Below are 20,502 nucleotides of genomic sequence, written 5' to 3'. Positions count from 1 at the left end.
TATCCTGAAACATGGATACTGAACACAGTACTGTAGGATGGCATGGAAACAGAAGACTCTTGCTTACCTATGGTGCAGTTTGTAGTTATTTTTCTCCGCTTGGGGTTGTGTCGAAGCAGCTCTAACTCTCGTTTGGTTGGCTCCCACGTTGAATACTTCTCTCCAATACCTGAGCAATGAAGAGAAATAGATATGTACTTCAGAGGGTTGCTTGAAAAAGAGCTACAAGGGTACACTGAAACGTAAACTGTACCATCCATTAAGCTGGATTCCCCATACATATTACCCCAACAGTAGGCTTGCTTTTCTCTATAGTTCAGAAAGGCAGCAATTGACCTTCACACTATGTTCCCATAAACATGTACTAAAAGCACACAAAGGCAGCTACTTGTATAGAATTCCTACCCGTTTCCAAGTAACAGTTCTCTCTCTACTCTCCACCCGCAACAATGGGCGAAAAAACCTTCAATTAAAATCACAACAACAGATTGCCCTTCATGTGGGAATTTGTTTCGAGCACCCACCATTCTTTTTGGGTTCACAGAGGTCATTCTGCCAGCACAACTACTCATTGAAGCTAAATACAAATGGGCTCAAAAACAGCCCCACTGTGTCCAGCTCTGTTCAATAAAATATGGCAAATACAGCAAAAAAGCAACCCAACTTCTTAGACAAGCTACACACCTATGTTTAAAAGACATAACATAGAATCAGATATGTAAGATGGGATACCAAATAGTGTATTTCCAGAGAGAGAGAGAGAGGGAGAGAGAGAGGGAGAGAGAGAAAGAAAACACATTTTGGGATGTATATATCAAGGAACACCTTGCATTTCCTTGAAACTGTCACTGCAGACTGGATCTCCAGAAATATATGTCAGGACCCAAAGAACCATAAATTAAGTTATATGACCTGAAGGCAGCTTTAGATTCATCCTTCTCAAAGAATAGTCCCCTATGGATGGTAAAGCAGCTTTGAAACAGAGACGTTTCAAAGGCCATTCTGGTGATCAGTATTCAAAGAGAAATCAAAAGATTTAATCTGGCTAGCATGAACCCCTTGGGTGAGTTGAAGCAGCTCTTTGGGTTCCAGGCTTCAGTTAATCTACATGCTCCTGAAAAATATTTAGATGCACTGATTTTAATGTCTTAGGGCAGTTATCACCTCTCAACAAGAACAATAAATAAATAAATAAATAAATAAATAAATAAATACCACCCTTGTCTCAAAGAGCTATAGCTGAAAATTTGTCATTCCAACAAAGCAATAATGCTTGTGAGGAAGAAAAGCCGCAGTTTGAAGAGATTGTTCTTTAGAAAGGATGCTAGCAAAATGGACTAGATGCAGGAACCAAGTACACAAGATTTTTAGTTTGAGATACTAAGGGACCAATAATGATCTAAGAAGCAAATCAACAGAGAAATGTGCAAGACTGGCTACTGTTAATCATAAAAGAATTTGGGTACTATTATGAAATGCACTATTGTAAAAACGAGGTTTAAAGCCAATTAAAGTTCATCTTGTTCTGTGTGGAATGCATATTGCTCATAGTGGTAGTACAGAAAGCAATCAAGCAAATGCATTGTGCAAGACCAGGGTAAAATGGGTGGTAAGCATGTATAGCAGGCTTCCTCAAACTCAGCCTTCCAGATGTTTCTGGCCTACAACTCCCATGATCCCTAGCTAGCAGGACAAGTGGTCAGGGATGATGGGAATTGTAGTCTCAAAACACCTGGAGAGCCAAGTTTGAGGAAGCCTGATGTATCGTGTGCTGTGAAGCGTAATAGTTATTTGATATTCCATTTAAAAAAAATGTTTTTAAAAATATTTTTATTCCAATATTTTTTCATGGTTGTTTTTTTTAATTTAACTTGTGCACCACATTGGGTGCCATTTTTATGGCAGAGAATATGGCCAAAAAGAACTCCACATAAGTGATCTTCCAATAAATGGAATGTTTCTCATGTGAAATTCAACAAAGCATACATCCCATCATCATCTTTTTCTCCTAACAATTGAAGAGAATAAGAAAAATAAATATGACCCACAAAAATAAAAGGAAAACTAATTTCCATGAAATATTGGGCTAGGTGGCTACAGTGTTTCAGTACATTATACAGTCTGCATTTGCAATGATGAATGAGGTACCATTACAAATACGTACCTACAACACAACTACTTAGCCAGATGCTTCTTGCTGGCATCTTCACTACAGCATTTAAAATTGTCCATAAGCACATATATTACAGAAACTCATCTGCTCCCACAACCCAATGCTGCTTTAACTAATTGAAAACATTATAAATCTAATATTAAGTTATGCTACAGTTAGCATGAAGGAGTTAACCTGGTACAGCCTGTTAAAGAGACTTCAGAACAAAAATTATAAACAAATATTCAGTATGTAAGGAAAGCATGTATTAGGGCAAATCAAACAGAAATAGGCATACACGTTTGTGTGGATTAGTGCCCAATTACTTAACAGAAACAATTGGTCAGCTCAGTAACAGAAAAATAACCACACAGTTATTTACATGTACAAATATTTAGAGCAAAACAGCTTGGGTTTCTAGTTCTTTAGAAAATGAGTTTTGTTCAGTTTTAGAGTGCAAGCCAACTGTAATGGCGCCTTAGGTGGTCTCCTATTTCTCTCGGGAAACACTTAAAACAAAACAAGGTACCACTCAAATAGGTAAGAATGCTGATGCCAATATTTTAGCAGATATACAACTGCTTTTTCAGCACATGGTCTGTTGTGACATAAAATTAGGTGCATTAATATAATGACAACAGTAGTGACTAACCTAAAACTAGAATCACAGAAACTGACAGACTGAAAATGATCAAAGAATACTGTAAGCTCAGTACTCTCCAATTGCCAGTGGCTGCTTCAGACAGAGACTTTTAGTAGTGTTAACCACTGAAGCATTCAGGGATTGGTTCTACAAATTTACAGAATTTAAAAGGAATATAGAGATAACTGTGTGTAGCTAAGGTTTTTCTTCTAAATGATAAAAACACCACACTTTGAATATAAAACTGTCATTTTGCAACGTAAAATCAGAGTTGGAAGGGACCTTGAAGGACATCCAATCCAAACCCTTGCTCAGTGCAGGGTCTGCAATGAAGGATGAGACTCTAGCATCCATGGAAAATGCCTATCCACACAAGTAGATAGGTAGCCGTGTTGGTCTGCCATAGTCAAAATAAAAAAAATTCCTTCCAGTAGCACCTTAAAGACCAACTAAGTTAGTTCTTGGTATGAGCTTTCGTGTGCATGCACACTTCTTCAGATACCTTCAGATATCTGAAGAAGTGTGCATGCACACGAAAGCTCATACCAAGAACTAACTTAGTTGGTCTTTAAGGTGCTACTGGAAGGATTTTTTTTTATCCACAGAAGGACAGCCATCATCCTCAAGGCAGCCTGCTGCACTGTTGAACAGCTCTTACTGCTTAATAGTAACAAAGCATTCACAGAGCTCTCCCTGAGCATTCCAAACAGTTCCAATGTATTAGGAAAGCTAGTTCAGCATAGTGGAAAAAGGGCAAGACTTGGATTGGAGAGACCTAGGTTCAAATCTCACCTAAGCAATGATGCCCACTGGGTCACCTTATGGGTTAGTTAGGCAAATAGTCTTAATGGGCTATAAAAAGCTTCCTCTATAATTTATCATTACAACCTTAAATTAGATGAGTATTATCCTCATACCGCAGGTAGGTGTTGAGAGACAGCAGCTTAATGGAAGCCCTAGTCTTATGCTTAGATGATTAGATCACACTCTTTACCACTACACTCACATTCTACATTCTCATGTGCTTCAATTCTAATTCTTAAAATACTATTATACCATCGTGCAGCCAGTAATATAAAAATATAGTATTTACTTGAATAAAAGTGCAATTTTTCGGCCAATATCAGCTGAAGTCTAAGTAATATTTACAACTATATGCCATACAACCATTAATGAGACCTGGCTGCATGTTTAGTATTGGGCTATCAATGCCAGACTACAAGTCACCAATTTATATATTTTGTCCAGTGCAGCTGTTTTGCTCTTTCAATTTAATTACTTCTTGGGCCAAAGACAAGCGCATATTAACACATTTAACAGGTTATTTGATTACCATACACAGAACACAAGGTTTAAAAACACCTTCACAAATATTTATTGTTGGGTATTCTTCAGGACTGTTAGTTACCTTAAAATGAATTTTGCATGAAACATTGTATGCTATGATTTTCTTGTTCTCAAATCCACCACTCTCTCCCCCCCCCCTTTCTCTGCCTGAACTACTTCAAAATATTAGTAGTCACAATTTTGGAGATTGACACAGAGGTTCTTTTAAAAATGCTTCAATTTGGCCAGAACAATGTTTAGTTTTGCTTTCCTCTCAAAAAATGAAAGGCATATTTTGGAGTAGGTCAACCATAGAAAGTTCATGCAAAGGTTTACCACCCTTTACCTCCTGATACACATTCTCGATAACAAGAAAGCAATCTATAAATGAAAAAGCGGCATTGTAAACCATGATTCTTGTCTTAAAATGGCAGATAATCAGCAAAGGGACGCTTGTTAGTGAAATGCGTCGCCAGGTCACACTTCTTACCTGTCATTGTACACTGGTAGTGAGAAACCATTGTTGGGGTGAAGGCTAAAAAAGAAAAAATTAGGGAAAGCAAACTGAATAACAAAACAAATGTGTGTACATATACTTGTGTGTAAATAGTTACAGCTATACATACTATATGTGTAAACAGAGTGTGTGCTTATAAAGCTGGCACATTCTATGAGATAATCACACAGGGATAGAGGGGACACTTTGTAGGAAGGGAACAGATTTCTTTTCTGCTATGCTTAAAAGTAGATTTATTCTATCTTATCCTTAACTTTGCACAATCACAAGAGAAGGGGTTACTTCATTGAAAGTAAATTTTAAAAGTGTAGGTTGGCTGAAATTTTATGAGGTGTGCATGTTAAGCAGTCTAGCCTCTGAAGATAAATAATCTCTACATTTGTTGCTCCTACAACTTGCATTGGTACCCCATTTCCCTATTATTGATGGGTGGGAGGGCCAGGTATAACTAAGAATGAAAGCGAGCATTCTTTCAGCAGATACTTAAATAAAATCAAACCTTGTAGCTTCCAAGCCTTCCGTTGTTCTTCTTTGGCAATTTGTTCCATATCTTTGTCGTATATGTAATCTTGACACATAAAGCAGTATATACCCCCATACAAAAGGTCTATGGCTGCAGAAACATAAGGTGGTTGGGAAGGGGGTTGGAGAGAGAAACACACAAAAATTTAAAATTTAAAAATGTAGGCATTGGCTTCCATAATAGCATCTACACACATATCCCCTGACCTCAAAAGGGGGAAGAACAAAAATACCAAATGTTACTATGCCACATGATACTTTTAACGCCAACAACCTTTTCTACAAACAAGTATTCTCAGACAAATTAAGGAATGAACATTTAAAATATATTTCTCAGATTCTCCTGGTAGTTAAAATTATTCCGCAATTTGCTGGTGGTTTTGCTGTTATCCTATGTAAAATTTAAGAGAATCCATGAGCACCCATGCCTCGGACCAATGTTTTTATGGTGCTGACAAGCACTACATCTGTGCTTTTTACTGTACAGTCCATCACTGTTCGGGGTGGTGGTTTGGGGTGGGAAACTCATGTAAAATCAAGCAAATGCAAGAAGATCCGTTTTAATTCTACTGGATACGACTTTCATCAAGACACTATGGAAAAGCAAATAATTTGTTCAAACGTGTGCTCTCTTTCTCTCTTAGTCTGGGGAGGGGTGTAGCAACCAGAGCAGTTGTTGCCCACAGTATTCTGTTCCAAATGTTCTAAATATTCTAAATGTGTCCACATGTCCACAGATGTCAATAAAATATTTACAGCGAACAATGTGGGTGTACATGTCTGGAACAATGCAGAATGAATAGTCCACCACCTAGAAAATGCTTCCCAAACTTTTTTGGCTACTACTCCCCTTGGTTCCAATAAACTCATCCCCAGTGCTTTCTACCCCACCCTATAAAAAGCTTTATTCAAAATAGTGGTTTGCATGACCTACTAAGGAACATTAACAACACAATTAAATTCAAAACAGTAACAACTGCACATTTGTTCCAAGTCCAATTTAAAATCTTTAATTTAATTAAATCAACAAAATTAATGAACTTGATCCAGCGATACCAGCTTCTCAAAGTTTGGTAGTCATTTACACCTCCAGTACCCCCTGCCACACTATCTTAGCGACCCCAGTTAGAGTAACTGGACATGAGAAGGAGTGATTAATGCATATCAGTTCAGCAGACTTAGTCTGTGACTCATCAATCTGTTGGTGTTCCTTGCTTGGTATTACGTCTTGTATTGCTGAGTTTATTTAGAGCAAGGGAGATTTTTTTGTACTTGTATGTATCTGTATCTGCAAAAGCATAAAAACTATGTCCAGAACTGTTTTCCTGATCTTCTGCAACAGAAAACTATTTGGACCTTAAGCTCCTTCCTTGTGGTGAATGGTACTGGGAGCAACTTCCACTGTGAATCATATCAGATTCTCAACAATATTTTGCTATCCCAATCTTCAAACAGCTCTTGATATCATACACTTCTTTAGTGTTCTTATATGAGCTTCAAAACCTACAGGGCATTCTTATACAAAACAGATTCAATCTAATTAATCAGCTGGTTTTTATCTGCTAATACTTACTCCTTGCTGAAAAGGGAGGTTCCAAAGTTGCCCTCTAAAGATGCACTGAACTCCAAAAACAGAGCCAAATCAGTCTCTTCCCAATAAAGACAACTCAAGCTATTTACATTTTTTACAGATATTATATACAGAAATCCTTAAGAAATTTCAGTTCAGACTGATGTAAGAAACATAAAAAAATTTCTTGCATCAGTTCCACATCCTAATTTGGCTTAGATTGGTGCCACACTGACCCATAAAAGAGGAGTACCAGGATTTCAAACCTCCCATGGGTTCAGGTGGCTGCCAGTGTGTTCTGTCTCATTTTACAGATAAATGCCCTATTTCTCAGCTGATAATTAAGTTGACAGGGCTAAAAACAGATACAGTGGTACCTCGGTCTACAAACAGCCCTGTAAACGAACTATTCGGTATACGAACTCTGCAAAACCGGAAGTAGGTATTCCGGTTAGCGAACTTTACCTCAGTCTACGAACAGAAGCCGAATGGTGGAAGGGCACCAGCGGCGGGAGGCCCCATTAGGGAAAGCACGCCTCACTTTAAGAACGGCTTTGGTTTAAGAGCAGACTTCCAGAACGGATTAAGTTCGTAAACCGAGGTACCACTGTATCTAATTCACACATGCCAGAGGTACAGTAAGCCTCCTCCATCAGAAGAAACCAGGTTGACTTGAATGCAATGCCTGTATGTAACAAGAGCTAAATGAACCTCAAGATACAAGTCCAAGCTATTATAACCTCCTTTTTTCTCATTTTGTTTTGAAATAGAATGTGAATCACAAATATCCAATTTCAAATCTTCAGGTATAGCAGCCCTGAATTCTGCAGGACTTAATGTATGCGAAGGTTCAGAGCAGTATCTGAAAATATCTTAAATTAGATTTCCCAAAGCACGTTTTGAGAGAAGCTGTTCTTCCAACAAAGCCAATACACTGTGTTTTAACGGTGGCCAGATACCTTTCATAAACTTTATCTTTAAAATAGACCATTGAAAGAAGTACCACTACAGGCATTCCAAGTGTGCATTGCTGTTACTTCTCCACATTAGTAATCATTATAAGCCTAACCAAAGTAAGTTAGGGATATTAATCTTAAAAGATGACTATAGTAACTAACCTACAAACTAAGGTTCCTACTCCTACCATTCTTGCTTATTATCAGTGTAGATTTAAAAAATAAAATGCCAATTTTAACTGTTGCATAGAATATGGTACTTGCTTATATAACAGTTACATACAAATTAACTGTTGCCATAGCAATAGGGTGGGTGGATGTTAGGAGCCTCATAAAGTGATATCTGAATGTTATATTTTAAAATAGTCAGATACTTTCAAGTGAATTATCATAGCCCTTTATATATATTATATACTACAACTTTATATTAAATCAAGGAAACCTCTGCAATTAGTTGAAATTTAAAAACAGAAGTCAATTATTACAAAGTCCTCCAGTATGTTATATGCAGTATGTGGAGATTTGAAGAAAAAATTGGATATTTATGGCTCTCATTTTATTATAATCCTGCCTCATGAAGAATTTTCAAAACAAGTTGGAACAAAACAAGATGGAAAGGTGGAACAAAGGCTGTTTTTTAGCTTGCAATTACTTTAACTTCTTCCATTAAGACCTATTTAGTACTCAATATCTCTGAATTGACACCAATTTTGCAAGATGATTTTACCCAAGTACGTTTAGGGACTACGAGGCCAAAGCTTTCATCAAGCCTTAGAAACCTTTTTCATTAGCAGTACATGTGACAAGACAGCTTTGCTAACAGATTCCCTGGAAGCAATCAGTGAGATGGCATCTCAAAATACCCTTTCCCGTCTAACTTTGAGGCTCATGATACACATGTAGTCAATCACTAACAAACTGCACCTGCACATTCCCTCTCAACTGCTCTCACACATCGCTGTACCTGCAGCTATTATCCCAGCCACTTATTGGCCGAGACTAGCAACATGAATTTCCTCATGCCTCAGCTCCTCTCTCAGAAATAACAGCCAATATTTTGGTTGGCTGCCCCACTCCTATAACAATGTGCACTGTAATGTCCAACTTTTTTTTTCTTCAAATGAGGGGTAAAAGGTAAAGGGATCCTTGACCGTTAGGTCCAGTTGTGGATGACTCTGGGGTTGCGGCGCTCATCTCGCTTTATTGGCTGAGGGAGCCGGCGTACAGCTTCCGGGTCATGTGGCCAGCATGACTAAGCCACTTCTGGCAAACCAGAGCAGCGCATGGAAACGCCGTTTACCTTCCTGCTGGAGTGGTACCTATTTATCTACTTGCACTGTGTGCTTTTGAACTGCTAGTTTGGCAGGAGCAGGGATCGAGCAACGGGAGCTCACCCCGTCGCAAGGATTCAAACCGCTGACCTTCGGGTCGGCAAGCCCTAGGCTCTGTGGTTTAACCCACAGCACCACCTGTGTCCCCAAATAAGGGGTAGGGGTCCAGATTTTCAAAATGACTATAGTGCCTCCTGCAAGACAGATTTTTGCAAGGCTTAGGTGAGCACATCCTATAGACAATGTAATATAAGCTCTTGTAGTGGGATATATAGAAGCCAAGGACACAGCAGAAAAGACCCTGTACGTTATGGGTGTGATCCCCAAACAAGCACATACAGTGGTACCCCGCAAGACGAACGCCTTGCGAGACGAAAAACTTGCAAAACGAAAGGTTTTTTCGTTTTCGAGTTGCCTCGCAAGACGAATTTCCCTATGGGCTTGCTTCGCAAAACGAAGCTTGCCCCGGGGACAGCGGGTCTTCTCTTTTGAAGCAAGGGGCGGCGGGGAGAAGCGATCTTCTCCCCGCAGCCCCAGGTCCGGGGACAGCGGGAAGCGCTTCCCGCTGCCCCCGGACCTCTTTTGAAGCAAGGGGCTGCGGGGAGATCGCTTCTCCCGGTGCTCCGAAGCGGGGCAGGGGGTGGGAACACCTTCCCCCACCGCCCCGCTTCGGAACGGTGCTCCGAAGCGGGGCGGGGGGGTGGGAACACCTTCCCCCACCGCCCCGCTTCGGAACGGTGCTCCGAAGCGGGGCGGGGGGCGGGAACACCTTCTGAAGGCTGGCGGGGGGCAAAAGTCTTTGTCCCCCCTGCCTGCCTTCCCAGGGGCTTTTAAATCGCCCCGGACAGCGGAGAAGTCCTCCGCTGTCCCGGGGCGATTTTAAAATGCTGCCCGCCAGCATTTTAAGATTGCCCGGACAGCGGAGAAGTCCTCCGCTGTCCCGGGTTTTTTAAAAATGCTGGGGGTGGGAAGAAAAGCCCTTATCCCCCCCCCAGCCTTCAGAAGAGGTCCGGGGACAGACTGTCCCCGGACCTGGTCTGAAGGCGGTTTCCCTAGGAACGCATTAATTGATTTTCAATGCATTCCTATGGGAAACCGTGCATCGCAAGACGAAAAACTCGCAAGACGAAGAGACTTGCGGAACGAATTAATTTCGTCTTGCGAGGCACCACTGTATTGGTTCTTTTCTACTTTATGTTCTTCTGTATATTCTGTTCTACTCTCTTACAAAGAGGGCAAGCATTTGAACTTCATCCTTCCCTCTAGGAACTGAGTTTTGCTTCCCCCTTATTGTAAGTACTCCATTATAGGATGGCCCCCACAATTTTCTATATATGGGGTATTTCTATATATGGGGTGCTCAACAACTTTGGCTCCATCCCTCCAGCAAAAATTCTGGCTGTGCCCTTGCCACGATGTTTCATAGTTGGACAGGGATTTGAACCTGGATTTGCCACATCCAGTCACTAAACCACATTGGCTTTTCAACAGAGCAAAGTGCTACTGTGGTAGGACATCTAACCATTTGGTGTCAAACACAGTCACAGATAGTGGATCTGAAATAGGAATGAAGTTTACTCGGGATTCAGGATTCTGCTGTTGAAAACTGCCTTAACTGTCTTGCATTCTGGCAGAAGAGTTCATCTATCAACTGTATACTGCCCTTCACAACATAAAAATACAAAATGAAAACACAAAATGCATAACAAAACAAAAACAAAACGAACCATTAACTCCCCCCTCTCTCAGACACATTTAAAAAGCCCTAGAATCTGCCACATGCCTGGTTGAAGAGTAACATTTTTGTCTGGTGCCTAAAGATATGTAATGAAGGTGCCATGCAGGCCTCCTCGAGGAACGCATTTCACTGCACATAAGGCCCATTCCCACATTGCCACCCTCCAGACCTTTCGTGGGGAAGGCGCCCAAGGAAGGGCCTCAGATGACCACAGGGTCCGGGTTGGTTCATATTTGTGTCCATTTTCCTTTTCGGACAAAAAATCCAAAAGGGGTTCCATATTCAATGTCAGCAATAGTTTTTCTCTAATTAAAAGTATCAACTTTGCCTCCAACAATTTCAGAAACCATGCCTCCATATTAAATGGTAAATGTTTCCCTCTTGGCACATATAAGAGTCTCTCCACTGTGATCAAATGTTGAGATAATATTCCATAATTCTTTTGTATCCATTGGTTCACACCCAGTTCTGTATCTTCAATTCCCATCTCCTGTTATATCTGCCATGCTTTCCCCATGTTATCTATGAATGACTGTTCCATTTGTGGTCCTTCCATTCTTTTTCTGTACCCCCCCCCCCCGCCTGAGATTTAATAGCTTTATCCTCTGGGATTACTCTAAATTGTACATGGAACTCTTTCCCTCTCTCAATTCCATCAATGTCAGATTATCCAGATCTTTCTCCATCCATAACTTCATAGTTATGCATAGTGGGTTCTTCAATTTCATCAGTTGTCCCTTCTAGTTTTGCCATAGTTTCAGCTCTCAGTCCTGCCAGTTCCTTGTCATCTAAAGCCTCTATGTCATAGTTGATTCCATTTTCCATTTCATTCATCTCTGGTTTAATTTCATTCCTCACTTCATTGACTGTTCTTTTAGTCTTGTCAATTTTTTACCTATTCCCCCTCCCCAAGCCTATATTGTTTCATTGAGAGACATTGTTTGCTCTGTCATCATCTGCTTAAGAACATCCACAGTAAGCAAGGACCCTGAAGATCTCCTATTTTCTACCTCTTTTTCCCCCTTCTGCCTTTTTTTCTTATTTTTTTCTTATTCTGAATGGGGAGGCTATTTTCCTGCTTCACTGAAGCTATTAGGACTTCTGTCCCTTAATGGCTCCCATCACTTCAGCAGCATCACAAGGTTAATTCCATTTCCATGGATATAGTGTCAGTTGGCAAACTAACTTTCAATTTCTTAAACACACTTTCTTCAAATAAAAAATGAAAATGAAAAATAATCCACTTAAAGCTTCACAGAGATTCCCCTTGTCCATTTAAACTTTCTCATTTCACACCATAAATCCAGCTTTTTGTCACTTTTACTCAATGCCATAAGCAGTAGCTTTCTTTCCTTCTCCTTCTTTTATTATGGAAGGCAGTTATCTCACCAGGTGGCGATTCTCACTAACAGACGCAGAAACTCTTTTAGGTTGTAAGTTATCCTGTTCCAAAGATGATTAAGAAAGCGAGGCATTTGCAGTCGCAGTGCCCATATTAGGGCTGCAGGGTGTTTGGGTAAGATGGTGGCTTCCAGGCACTGAACCCACAGGACAGGAAAACAACCCTCCAACAGTCTCTCTAAAGTGCGAAGAGCAAATTTTCAAGCAAACAAGAGGGGCAATCCCTTCATTTCAACTTCTTTGTGGAAGTGAAAGCTGACAGCAAAACTTGTATCTGGCTATCATCAAACACCATGCTGCTATCTCCATTGGTAAGGAACAAAAAAACAAAAAACCTTCCGTTTGCCTTGGTCCCTCCCCCAGAAAAATGTACCTAACCATTTATAATCACCCCAGCAGTCGCTCCACCAAGAATGAATCAGAAGCAACAATTCATCAGTCTGAACAGAAAGATTTAAAGCCATCCTGTGAAAGATGGCAAGTGAGTAAGTCCTACCAGGCATGCAGAGGCAAAGAGGTACATAAGAAATGTATCTGTGACTGGTCTTCTGGGATCAGACAGGTAGATACCAAGGGACCTGGAGAAAGGCATTCCTTTGTGATCAAGAGTCCACAGGTTAACAAATGGATGCCTAAAGTCCTTCAAATTCCTTGAAGTCAGTGCACTTCTTTGGGAGGAGGGTCACCTACTCTTTCCAAGTGAGCAATACAAACCTAATTAAAAGGTATTTGAAAAAGAAGAGGTTTGCAGTGTCAATCTCCACAGAAAGAAACTGGAGGTGTTTAAAGATCACAATACTGCCTTGTCCATAATACTGATTGCTGCAGACTTTCAGTTCCTCTGGAAAATGTAACATAGTACCCCCCCCCCAAGAAAGTTGAACTAATTTACGATTTCTGCTTCTCTCAGCCATCTATGGTTCCAGATGCACCCAGAAACTCATTATTTGCTTATTTACAAATGTGTATGTTAACTACACTGGAATATCCACTTTCACTCTCCCATACAATAGAATTGATCTAACTACGGCTCAGAAATTAAGCACAGATGCACAAATCACTGTATTTACAAAAACAACATGCATCTTGGCAGCAGCTCTTATATAGGTCTTGCGGCACTTTGCAGTCTATGTAGAGAAAAGGGAAGAGAAAGAAAACATGAACCTCCTGCAGAATTTCATCTCAGTTGGTTATTTTTAATGACTAATTCACCTTGACTACATTCAAAGTAAAATACCCTGTTATTAGTTTTTGTTGTCTCTTATCCCATTTAGCCATTATGGGCAGTTCATAGGACAATTACCATGGAGCTGAAACTAACAGGAGCCAGTCCTATTGTTTCTAACTCTTGAGTCGAAAGCTATTCTATTCTGTTTCTCAACCTAGCCCAGCAGTTCTCCAGCGTCTTGGAGAGAAGCCTCTCACACCACTTGCTATTCTGGAGATAGCAGGGACTGAATTAGAGACCTTCTGCATGCAAAGCATGAGGATTCCATACTCCCATTTTGATCCTAATTTATGATATTTTCTGCATAGCAAATCCGGTACACAGTAAACCCGGCTCAAGGAGCACTCCAGTTGTCCACCATCACTGAAGAAGTAGCAGGTGGCTGGAGCGGAGACCATCTTTTCAGTCCTATCAAACATGCATTCCTTCTCAGAAAACAAAGATTTTGCCTCTATCTGCTATGCCTTTGAAAATCCAAGGAATTAATATTGCAGTGTGGTCCAGCAGGCCTAGGGCTACAAAATGAGACTCACAAAGAAGAGGACTGCCACAGGCTGGGGTCTCACTGTAGAATACAGAAGCCTATAATTACCTTGTCAGCAACTTGCATTCTTTTTTCAATCAAGAGTCGTATTCTGAACCGATCAAGGGCTTGGGGGTGGACTAGCTCCACCCACCAACTCACCTCCTACAAAGCATATGCACCAGCAAACGGCTCCAAGTTCTTTCTGCCCAGGAGGAACAGTAACAGATGCTTTGGCACAGTTCTTCCTATATGCACCTCCGTTCTGACTTATACACACAGGACAAATTTAGGTTGCTTTTAAAGGCCATAGAAATCAAGGTGTTAGAGAGTTCTAACTATATCTCCGTTTTGGAGAAAAGTAGTGAGATGCATAATACTGAATGGGAAGGGAAACTTGTCCTCAAGCTCAGGGGTTACACGCTGTGGGTGGATTTCATCCCTAGTACATGCAAATACATCATTCTGCAGCATATATGTAGCTGCTTCTGCTAAAGCTTCACAATTTGTTATCTGGAGCTTCAGGTTCTGCTCGTCTCCATGGAGACTGATGTAAGCTCAGCAAAGTCACTAAGTGCTTCAAAAATAATTTCAGTTCATTTTGAGATGTGTATGCATGTAACATGTTTTTTGGGGGGTGATCAAATGGCATTCCAACGGTGTTGTTTCAAGTACTGCTGTTAAGAATATTTTCATCTGACATTTCAGGGCTAGCACACATTAAAAGAGTTTCCCCACTCGTAACCTTGGCCAGAAGGAATTTTTAGAATAAGCAAACGAAAGGGTTTTGCGGTTTTTGAGCTGCTTCGCAAGACGAATTTCCCTATGGGCTTGCTTCGTAAGACGAAAACGTCTTGCAAGTTTGTTTCCTTTTTCTTAACACCGTTAATACAGTTGCGACTTGACTTTGAGGAGCAACTCATAGAACGCGGTGTGGTAGCCTTTTTTGAGCTTTTTGGTGATTTTTGAAGCTTTTCGCGAGACGAAAAATTTGCTAGACGAAAAAACTCGCGGAATATATTAATTTCATCTTGCGAGGCACCACTGTATCTCAGCTGGTGCCTGGATCACTAGGAGTTCCCTCAGTATCAAAAGTTTGAAAACTAATGTACTTTAGAAAGGATACGGCATGCGTACAACCATGCACAAAATGTGGGCAAAATGTCTGACTTTATGCATTGATAATTAAGTGAACAGGTAATTCAAGCTTTGTGGTTTCAGTTAAGCCTTTTCAAGATGTATAGTAAGAGTAAGAAGTACTATATGTAATAATTATTTAAATAATAGGGCATTTGCATAGACATTGATAAGATAATATGACATACTGTTTGCTGACTCCTACCAGGCTGAGCATCTGACAAGTCTGGGAAGGTGAGGCAGTAGATGGAAAGTTTTTAACTAACGAAGTAAATACATGACAATCAAAATTCATTTTTTAAAACACTCAAAAACACCTTCAAGGAGGTTGTCTATCCAAGTCACAAATACAGAGCTCATACATTAATGCAGGCCTAACTGAAAGGCCTGCTAGGTGAACTGAGAACATGTTTACTTCTTTATAAATAAAAGGGATTTAAGCATTTTAAAAATGAAGGTTTTCCAGGATAAACCACCAAAGACCATTTGATTTTAGGCAGGAAATTATAAAATTTAAAAGATATCAAGATCCAATGGAATTAAGTGTCTGACATTTTCTGTTAAAATCAAGAGATCAGCTTTGTAACTGTAACACTCAGGTACACCAACATCTTTCATGATTACAAATGAGCTTTGCATCATAATAAAATGGAAAACATAAATACCACTCTCCTTTCCACTAACTAGAAAGCAGTTAGTTATTTTATCTCTCTCTCTCTCTCTCTCTCTCTATATATATATATATATATGTGTGTGTGTGTGTGTGTGTGTTTGACTTATTTATTTTTAGCTACCTAGTCTCAATTTATCAAGGCCATAATTATAGGGTAACTTCAGAATGTAAATTACTAGAAAAAATGAGTGGGTGGTTGTTGTTGTTGTTGTTGTTAAGCATTCCCTAAGCAACACCCTCTGGAAATGACCATCCAAGTAGGATTGGAACCACTGCAAAGTGGTGCCACCCACCCCTAGTTCGGACAGTCACTCCAGCAGAATACCGTGGTCGAGGGTATTGAAAGCCACTGAGAGGTCAAGAAGAATTAACAGGGACACAGTTCCTTGTCTCTCTCTAGGCAGGGGTCATCATACTGAGCGACCAAAGAAGTTTCTGTGCCAAAACTGGGCCTAAACCCCAGTTGAAACGGATCCAGAAAATCTGTTTCTTCCAAAAGTGCAGTGCCTGGATCTGGTCTGCAACCACTCACTCCAGAACTTTGCTCAAGAAAGGGAAATTAGCAACTGGCTGGTAGTTAGTTAGGTTTTCCAAATCCAGGGAAGGTTTCATAACAAGTGGTTTTACCACTGCCTCTTTTAAACAGGCAGAGATCACCCCCTCTTGAAAAGAGGCACTGATCACCTCTCTGGTCCAGCCAGCTGTTCCGTCCATGCTGGTTTTTATCAGCCAAGAGTAGCAAGGATCTACAGCACAAGTGGTCGCCCTGACCAATCCAAGCACCTTGTCCACATCCTCGAGCCTTATCAACTGAAACTCATCCAACACAACAGGACTAGACTGTGCTCTGGGCACCCCATGAGATTCACATGCTGTAACAGCACAGTCAAGTTCTTGGTGGGATGCAAGCGATTTTATCCTCAAAATGCTTTGCAAACAAGTCACAGCGAGATACAGTTGGTTCTACCACCTCCTTTGGGCCAGCCTGTAAAAGGCTCCATACAACCCAGAAAAGCTCTGCCGGACGACATAATGAGGATGCAATGGAGGCAGCAAAGTATGCCTTCTTTGCAGCCTTCACTGCCACTAGGTAGGCTCGATAATGAGCACTTACCAGAGTTCAGTTACATTCATTCGGATCTTTCTTCCACTTGCATTCAATCTGTCTCCCAGCCCTTAGCTCTGGAGTATACCAGGGGGCCAAACGGGCTCCATGAAGTGGGAGCAGGTGCTCAGGGGCGATTGTGTCAATAGCCCAAGCCATTCGGGTGTTCCAGAGGTTGGCTAGGGCTTCGACAGAGGTGCCAGTCATATCAGCCAGAAAAACTTCCATATGAAATATCCTCTATAACCGGAAGAGTCAAGTTGTCTGGGTTCTGATCTAAATGTAGTATTTTCCACATTGTAAAAATCATGCATTAGTAAACAAGCAATGCTATTGCAGGAGTCTAAAAAGATTGCTTACCTAAGTTGTGTCGCTTTGCCTTTGCGTGCTCGTGGATGTGTTTCTTTGTAAAACAGCCAAAGAAAACACAGTACAGGCAAGAATGAAGTCTGTTCAGATGGGCACCACACATATGACAGATGCACGACTTTGCCTGAAATACAAAGATGATATTCATTACAAATAGCAAATACTTTATTGTGTAAGTTCATCCACTCTCTGATTAGGTTTGTAAGTACTAACATATGTGTGACATTTATTTCTACTTTCCAGTATTAAAATGAGCCAGACTGATAGCTAGAACTGAATTCTCCATCCAAAAGGGATATGCAGACAGCTATTATGCATGTTTTTCCACTAATGAAACACTTTTATAAACCCATATCTCTGTTGGTCCATCCCCATTTATTATGGCACAGATACAATCCAAAACAATACCTATCAGAACAGCTAGAGATTATTAGAAAGTGGTGCAACATCCTGTTAACCTTCTGCTAGCCAATCAGATGTCTTTAGTCAATTAAGATTTGCAAACTGCTAAAATGGATAGCTAAGCAGATAAAACTCATCAGATGAATAACTTGCTTATTTGTTTATTTATGCAGCTAAAGTTGCTGGAGAAATATTCTCTGATGCACTGAATTATTATAAAGACATGAGAAAAGACAGAAAAGACTTTTTTTGATAATATAAGGAGAGAGTTCCCGCCACTGTGCTGTAACACAACACATTTTAGACTAGCAAAATGTCTCTTATATGTATGATGGGGACGAAGGATGTATTCACATGCACAACGAACATATATTACACACACAGTTTGCCAGCGAAGGCCTGGCCACCTGCTGTCAGGGATGTTGATTTGTTTTAACCCCCACTGCAACTCCATCCCCAAGTATCCTTTTTATTTTAGTCCATTCATGGATGATGACCATTCATTCCTACCGAGAAAAGAAAGGGGTACATACAGAAAAATCACTGCAGTGGAGGTTAGACATGCTTTCTGTTTCTTTTGATCCCAGCACTCAATTCAGGATTAGACTCCTCAGCTGTGTCACAGTCTGTTTACTTTGCCCCAGAGAAATGTGAGAGTTCCAATTTGCATCTCTTTCCCCCGAGTTTTACTTTCTGGATATGTTAAAATATTGGGAACTGGGTTTTGTTTTGTTTGTACTTATTATTCTATGTCTACCAAAACCCCTTTTGTCCCCATTCCATTTGCCAAGATTTGTACAGAAGTCAGAAGGTACCAATTTAAAATTGCATGCTGGTCTAGACACACAGACTTTAGGAAATGGTTAGGTATTAAATTCAGGTGGGAGGTTAACCATTTAAGCACTCCATTAAAAAACCAAAACCATTTAACCATTGCAGCCAACCAAGTTCTGTTCAATGCAGACTCATTTAAACTAATGGACCTAAGTTAGTAATGTCTGTTAATTCCAATGAGTCTACCCAGAGAAGAACTTAGCTGGATAAAACACTTTAAGTCCAACTTTGACTTAAGCATCGCATCCAAGCTGAGAGGTGAAAACAGATCCACTTACAACAGCTCCCAGGGTGGGAGGCTGGGAGAAGAAAGGGAAGTGACTGGGTGAGCTGGGAGAGTTCACCCCTTTCTGTGTGAGACAAGGGTTAAGCTCTACCTTTGAGAGAGCACTTTGCCTTTTCTTCCCTCCCCTTTCTTTTTCATTTAGATTAATTTGTTTTTTATTGTATTATGAAAAAGCGTCAATATTTTTATAATGAAAAACCGATCCTCTTACAAACCCAAAACCACCCATCTATTTTATGGATTATTTTTAAACATAGATACAATTCCAACACTTATTTACATAAAAGTTGCAAATTTCATAATGCATCAATACAGAGCTGTAATTCTTGGGTAAAAATGGCTAAAATATGAGCAATCTCTCTGATGAAAGGCACTATGTCAACAACTCTTGACAATTTTGTTTCTAATTTGATTGTACAGAACACAATGAGGTAACAGAAAAGAACCTACTTTGTTACAGGCACTCAAGAATGACTAGCAGAAAGTGACATCATTTTGTTCCTGGCAGTCTTCAAAAGTAAAAAAAAAAAAAAACATGTGAGAAGTAAGGACAGGAAAAGGAATTCCCAAAGAGGGTGGGGGCTAAGTAGGTATAGGCAGGAAGAAGTTGGGCTTATTCTAAAGAAATGTTACTAACCTGACATTTCTCAATGAACAGTAGACCATTTCCATATTGAGAATGCCCAAGAATTAGAATGCCCACTCACATTAGAATGTTTGGAAACATTCTATGACATCACAGCAGACTAGTCAATGGCAAGTAAGAAGCCAACATATTAGTAGAGAGGCAATAGCCATTCTGACCTCTCACATATATAAAAAAGCAAATTCTCAAACTTGCAGGCAAGTACTAAACTAAATTTTGTTCAAATTTCTATACTGCCCTTTATCCGAGGATCACAGGGTGGTTTGCAAAATAAAAACACAAAAATACATACAGTGGTGCCTCGCAAGACGAAAAGAATTCGTTCCGCGAGTCTTTTCGTCTTGCGATGTTTTTCGTCTTGTGAAGCACGGTCCATCGCAACTGCGCCTCTTCAAGCGGCTTTAAAAAAAAAGTGCAAGACGTTTTCATCTTGCGAAGCAAGCCCATAGGGAAATTCGTCTAGCGAAGCAACGCAAAAACGGAAAACCCTTTCGTCTAGCAAGTTTTTCGTCTTGCGAGGCATTCGTCTTGCGGGGCACCACTGTACCATTGTAACAAACAAAAACAATACTCTCCCCCCCCCAACATTTTAAAAGGCCATAGCTAGTTTAATTAGGCAAATGTTAGTTATGAGCCAATATGCACCAATGTGTCAGAAAGCAGCTTGAATGCTGGGCTAGAGAAACTGTCAGCTGCCTTGGATAACTATTTAACTGCCAAAATTATTCCGGGGAGAAGAGAGGGAAGGAATAACACCTAGTGAAGCAAGAACTCCTGTTCAAATGAATGCTAGCCCCGCCGCCTAAATGCCAATACATGTGTTGACTTTGTCCCTGACTGGTGTGAGGGCAGCATCCTTTCAAGAAGACCTAACACAGATGCAGAGATTGCATCCCCATGAAGGTAGTTCTTCAGTCAACCACTGACTGCAGCTAAGAGGCAAGTAGGCAGCATGTTCTCAGAAGCCCTTTCATGTGTGTTTTGTTACCAAACACCCGAAAGAGCGCTAACAAATCTGTTCCTATTCTAATCAAAGAAAAAGCTCTTCTGATACCAAATAGTGCAAGACTTACAATGATTTATTACTAGACAGACACTGAACTCAACTGTATTCTGTAATCTTAAACACGTTTAAGCTAGGAG

At 40.4% G+C, this 20,502-nt stretch overlaps 1 protein-coding gene across 3 annotated transcripts in view; it reads right to left on the bottom strand.

Moving 5' to 3' along the window:
* The window catches only part of USP22 (ubiquitin specific peptidase 22), a 105,635-nt gene that overhangs the window by 57,346 nt on the left and 27,787 nt on the right, over window positions 1–20,502 (bottom strand). The window contains exons 2-6 of one of the 3 annotated variants that reach the window (XM_083474370.1): window positions 17,183–17,315; window positions 15,233–15,305; window positions 5,138–5,251; window positions 4,612–4,656; window positions 68–169 (exon numbers count right to left, since the gene is read on the bottom strand). In XM_083474370.1, the coding sequence (XP_083330496.1) occupies window positions 68–169; window positions 4,612–4,656; window positions 5,138–5,216 (226 nt within the window). In that variant the 5' untranslated portion in view covers window positions 5,217–5,251; window positions 15,233–15,305; window positions 17,183–17,315. The remainder of the gene's footprint in view (window positions 1–67; window positions 170–4,611; window positions 4,657–5,137; window positions 5,252–15,232; window positions 15,306–17,182; window positions 17,316–20,502) is intronic. The other 2 variants (XM_083474368.1, XM_083474369.1) reach the window with 2 other exon arrangements.

Source organism: Podarcis liolepis, assembly GCF_965112155.1.
Source record: "Podarcis liolepis genome assembly, chromosome: 14".
Taxonomy (NCBI): domain Eukaryota; kingdom Metazoa; phylum Chordata; class Lepidosauria; order Squamata; family Lacertidae; genus Podarcis; species Podarcis liolepis.
This window is presented reverse-complemented; position numbering and strand designations above follow the sequence as displayed.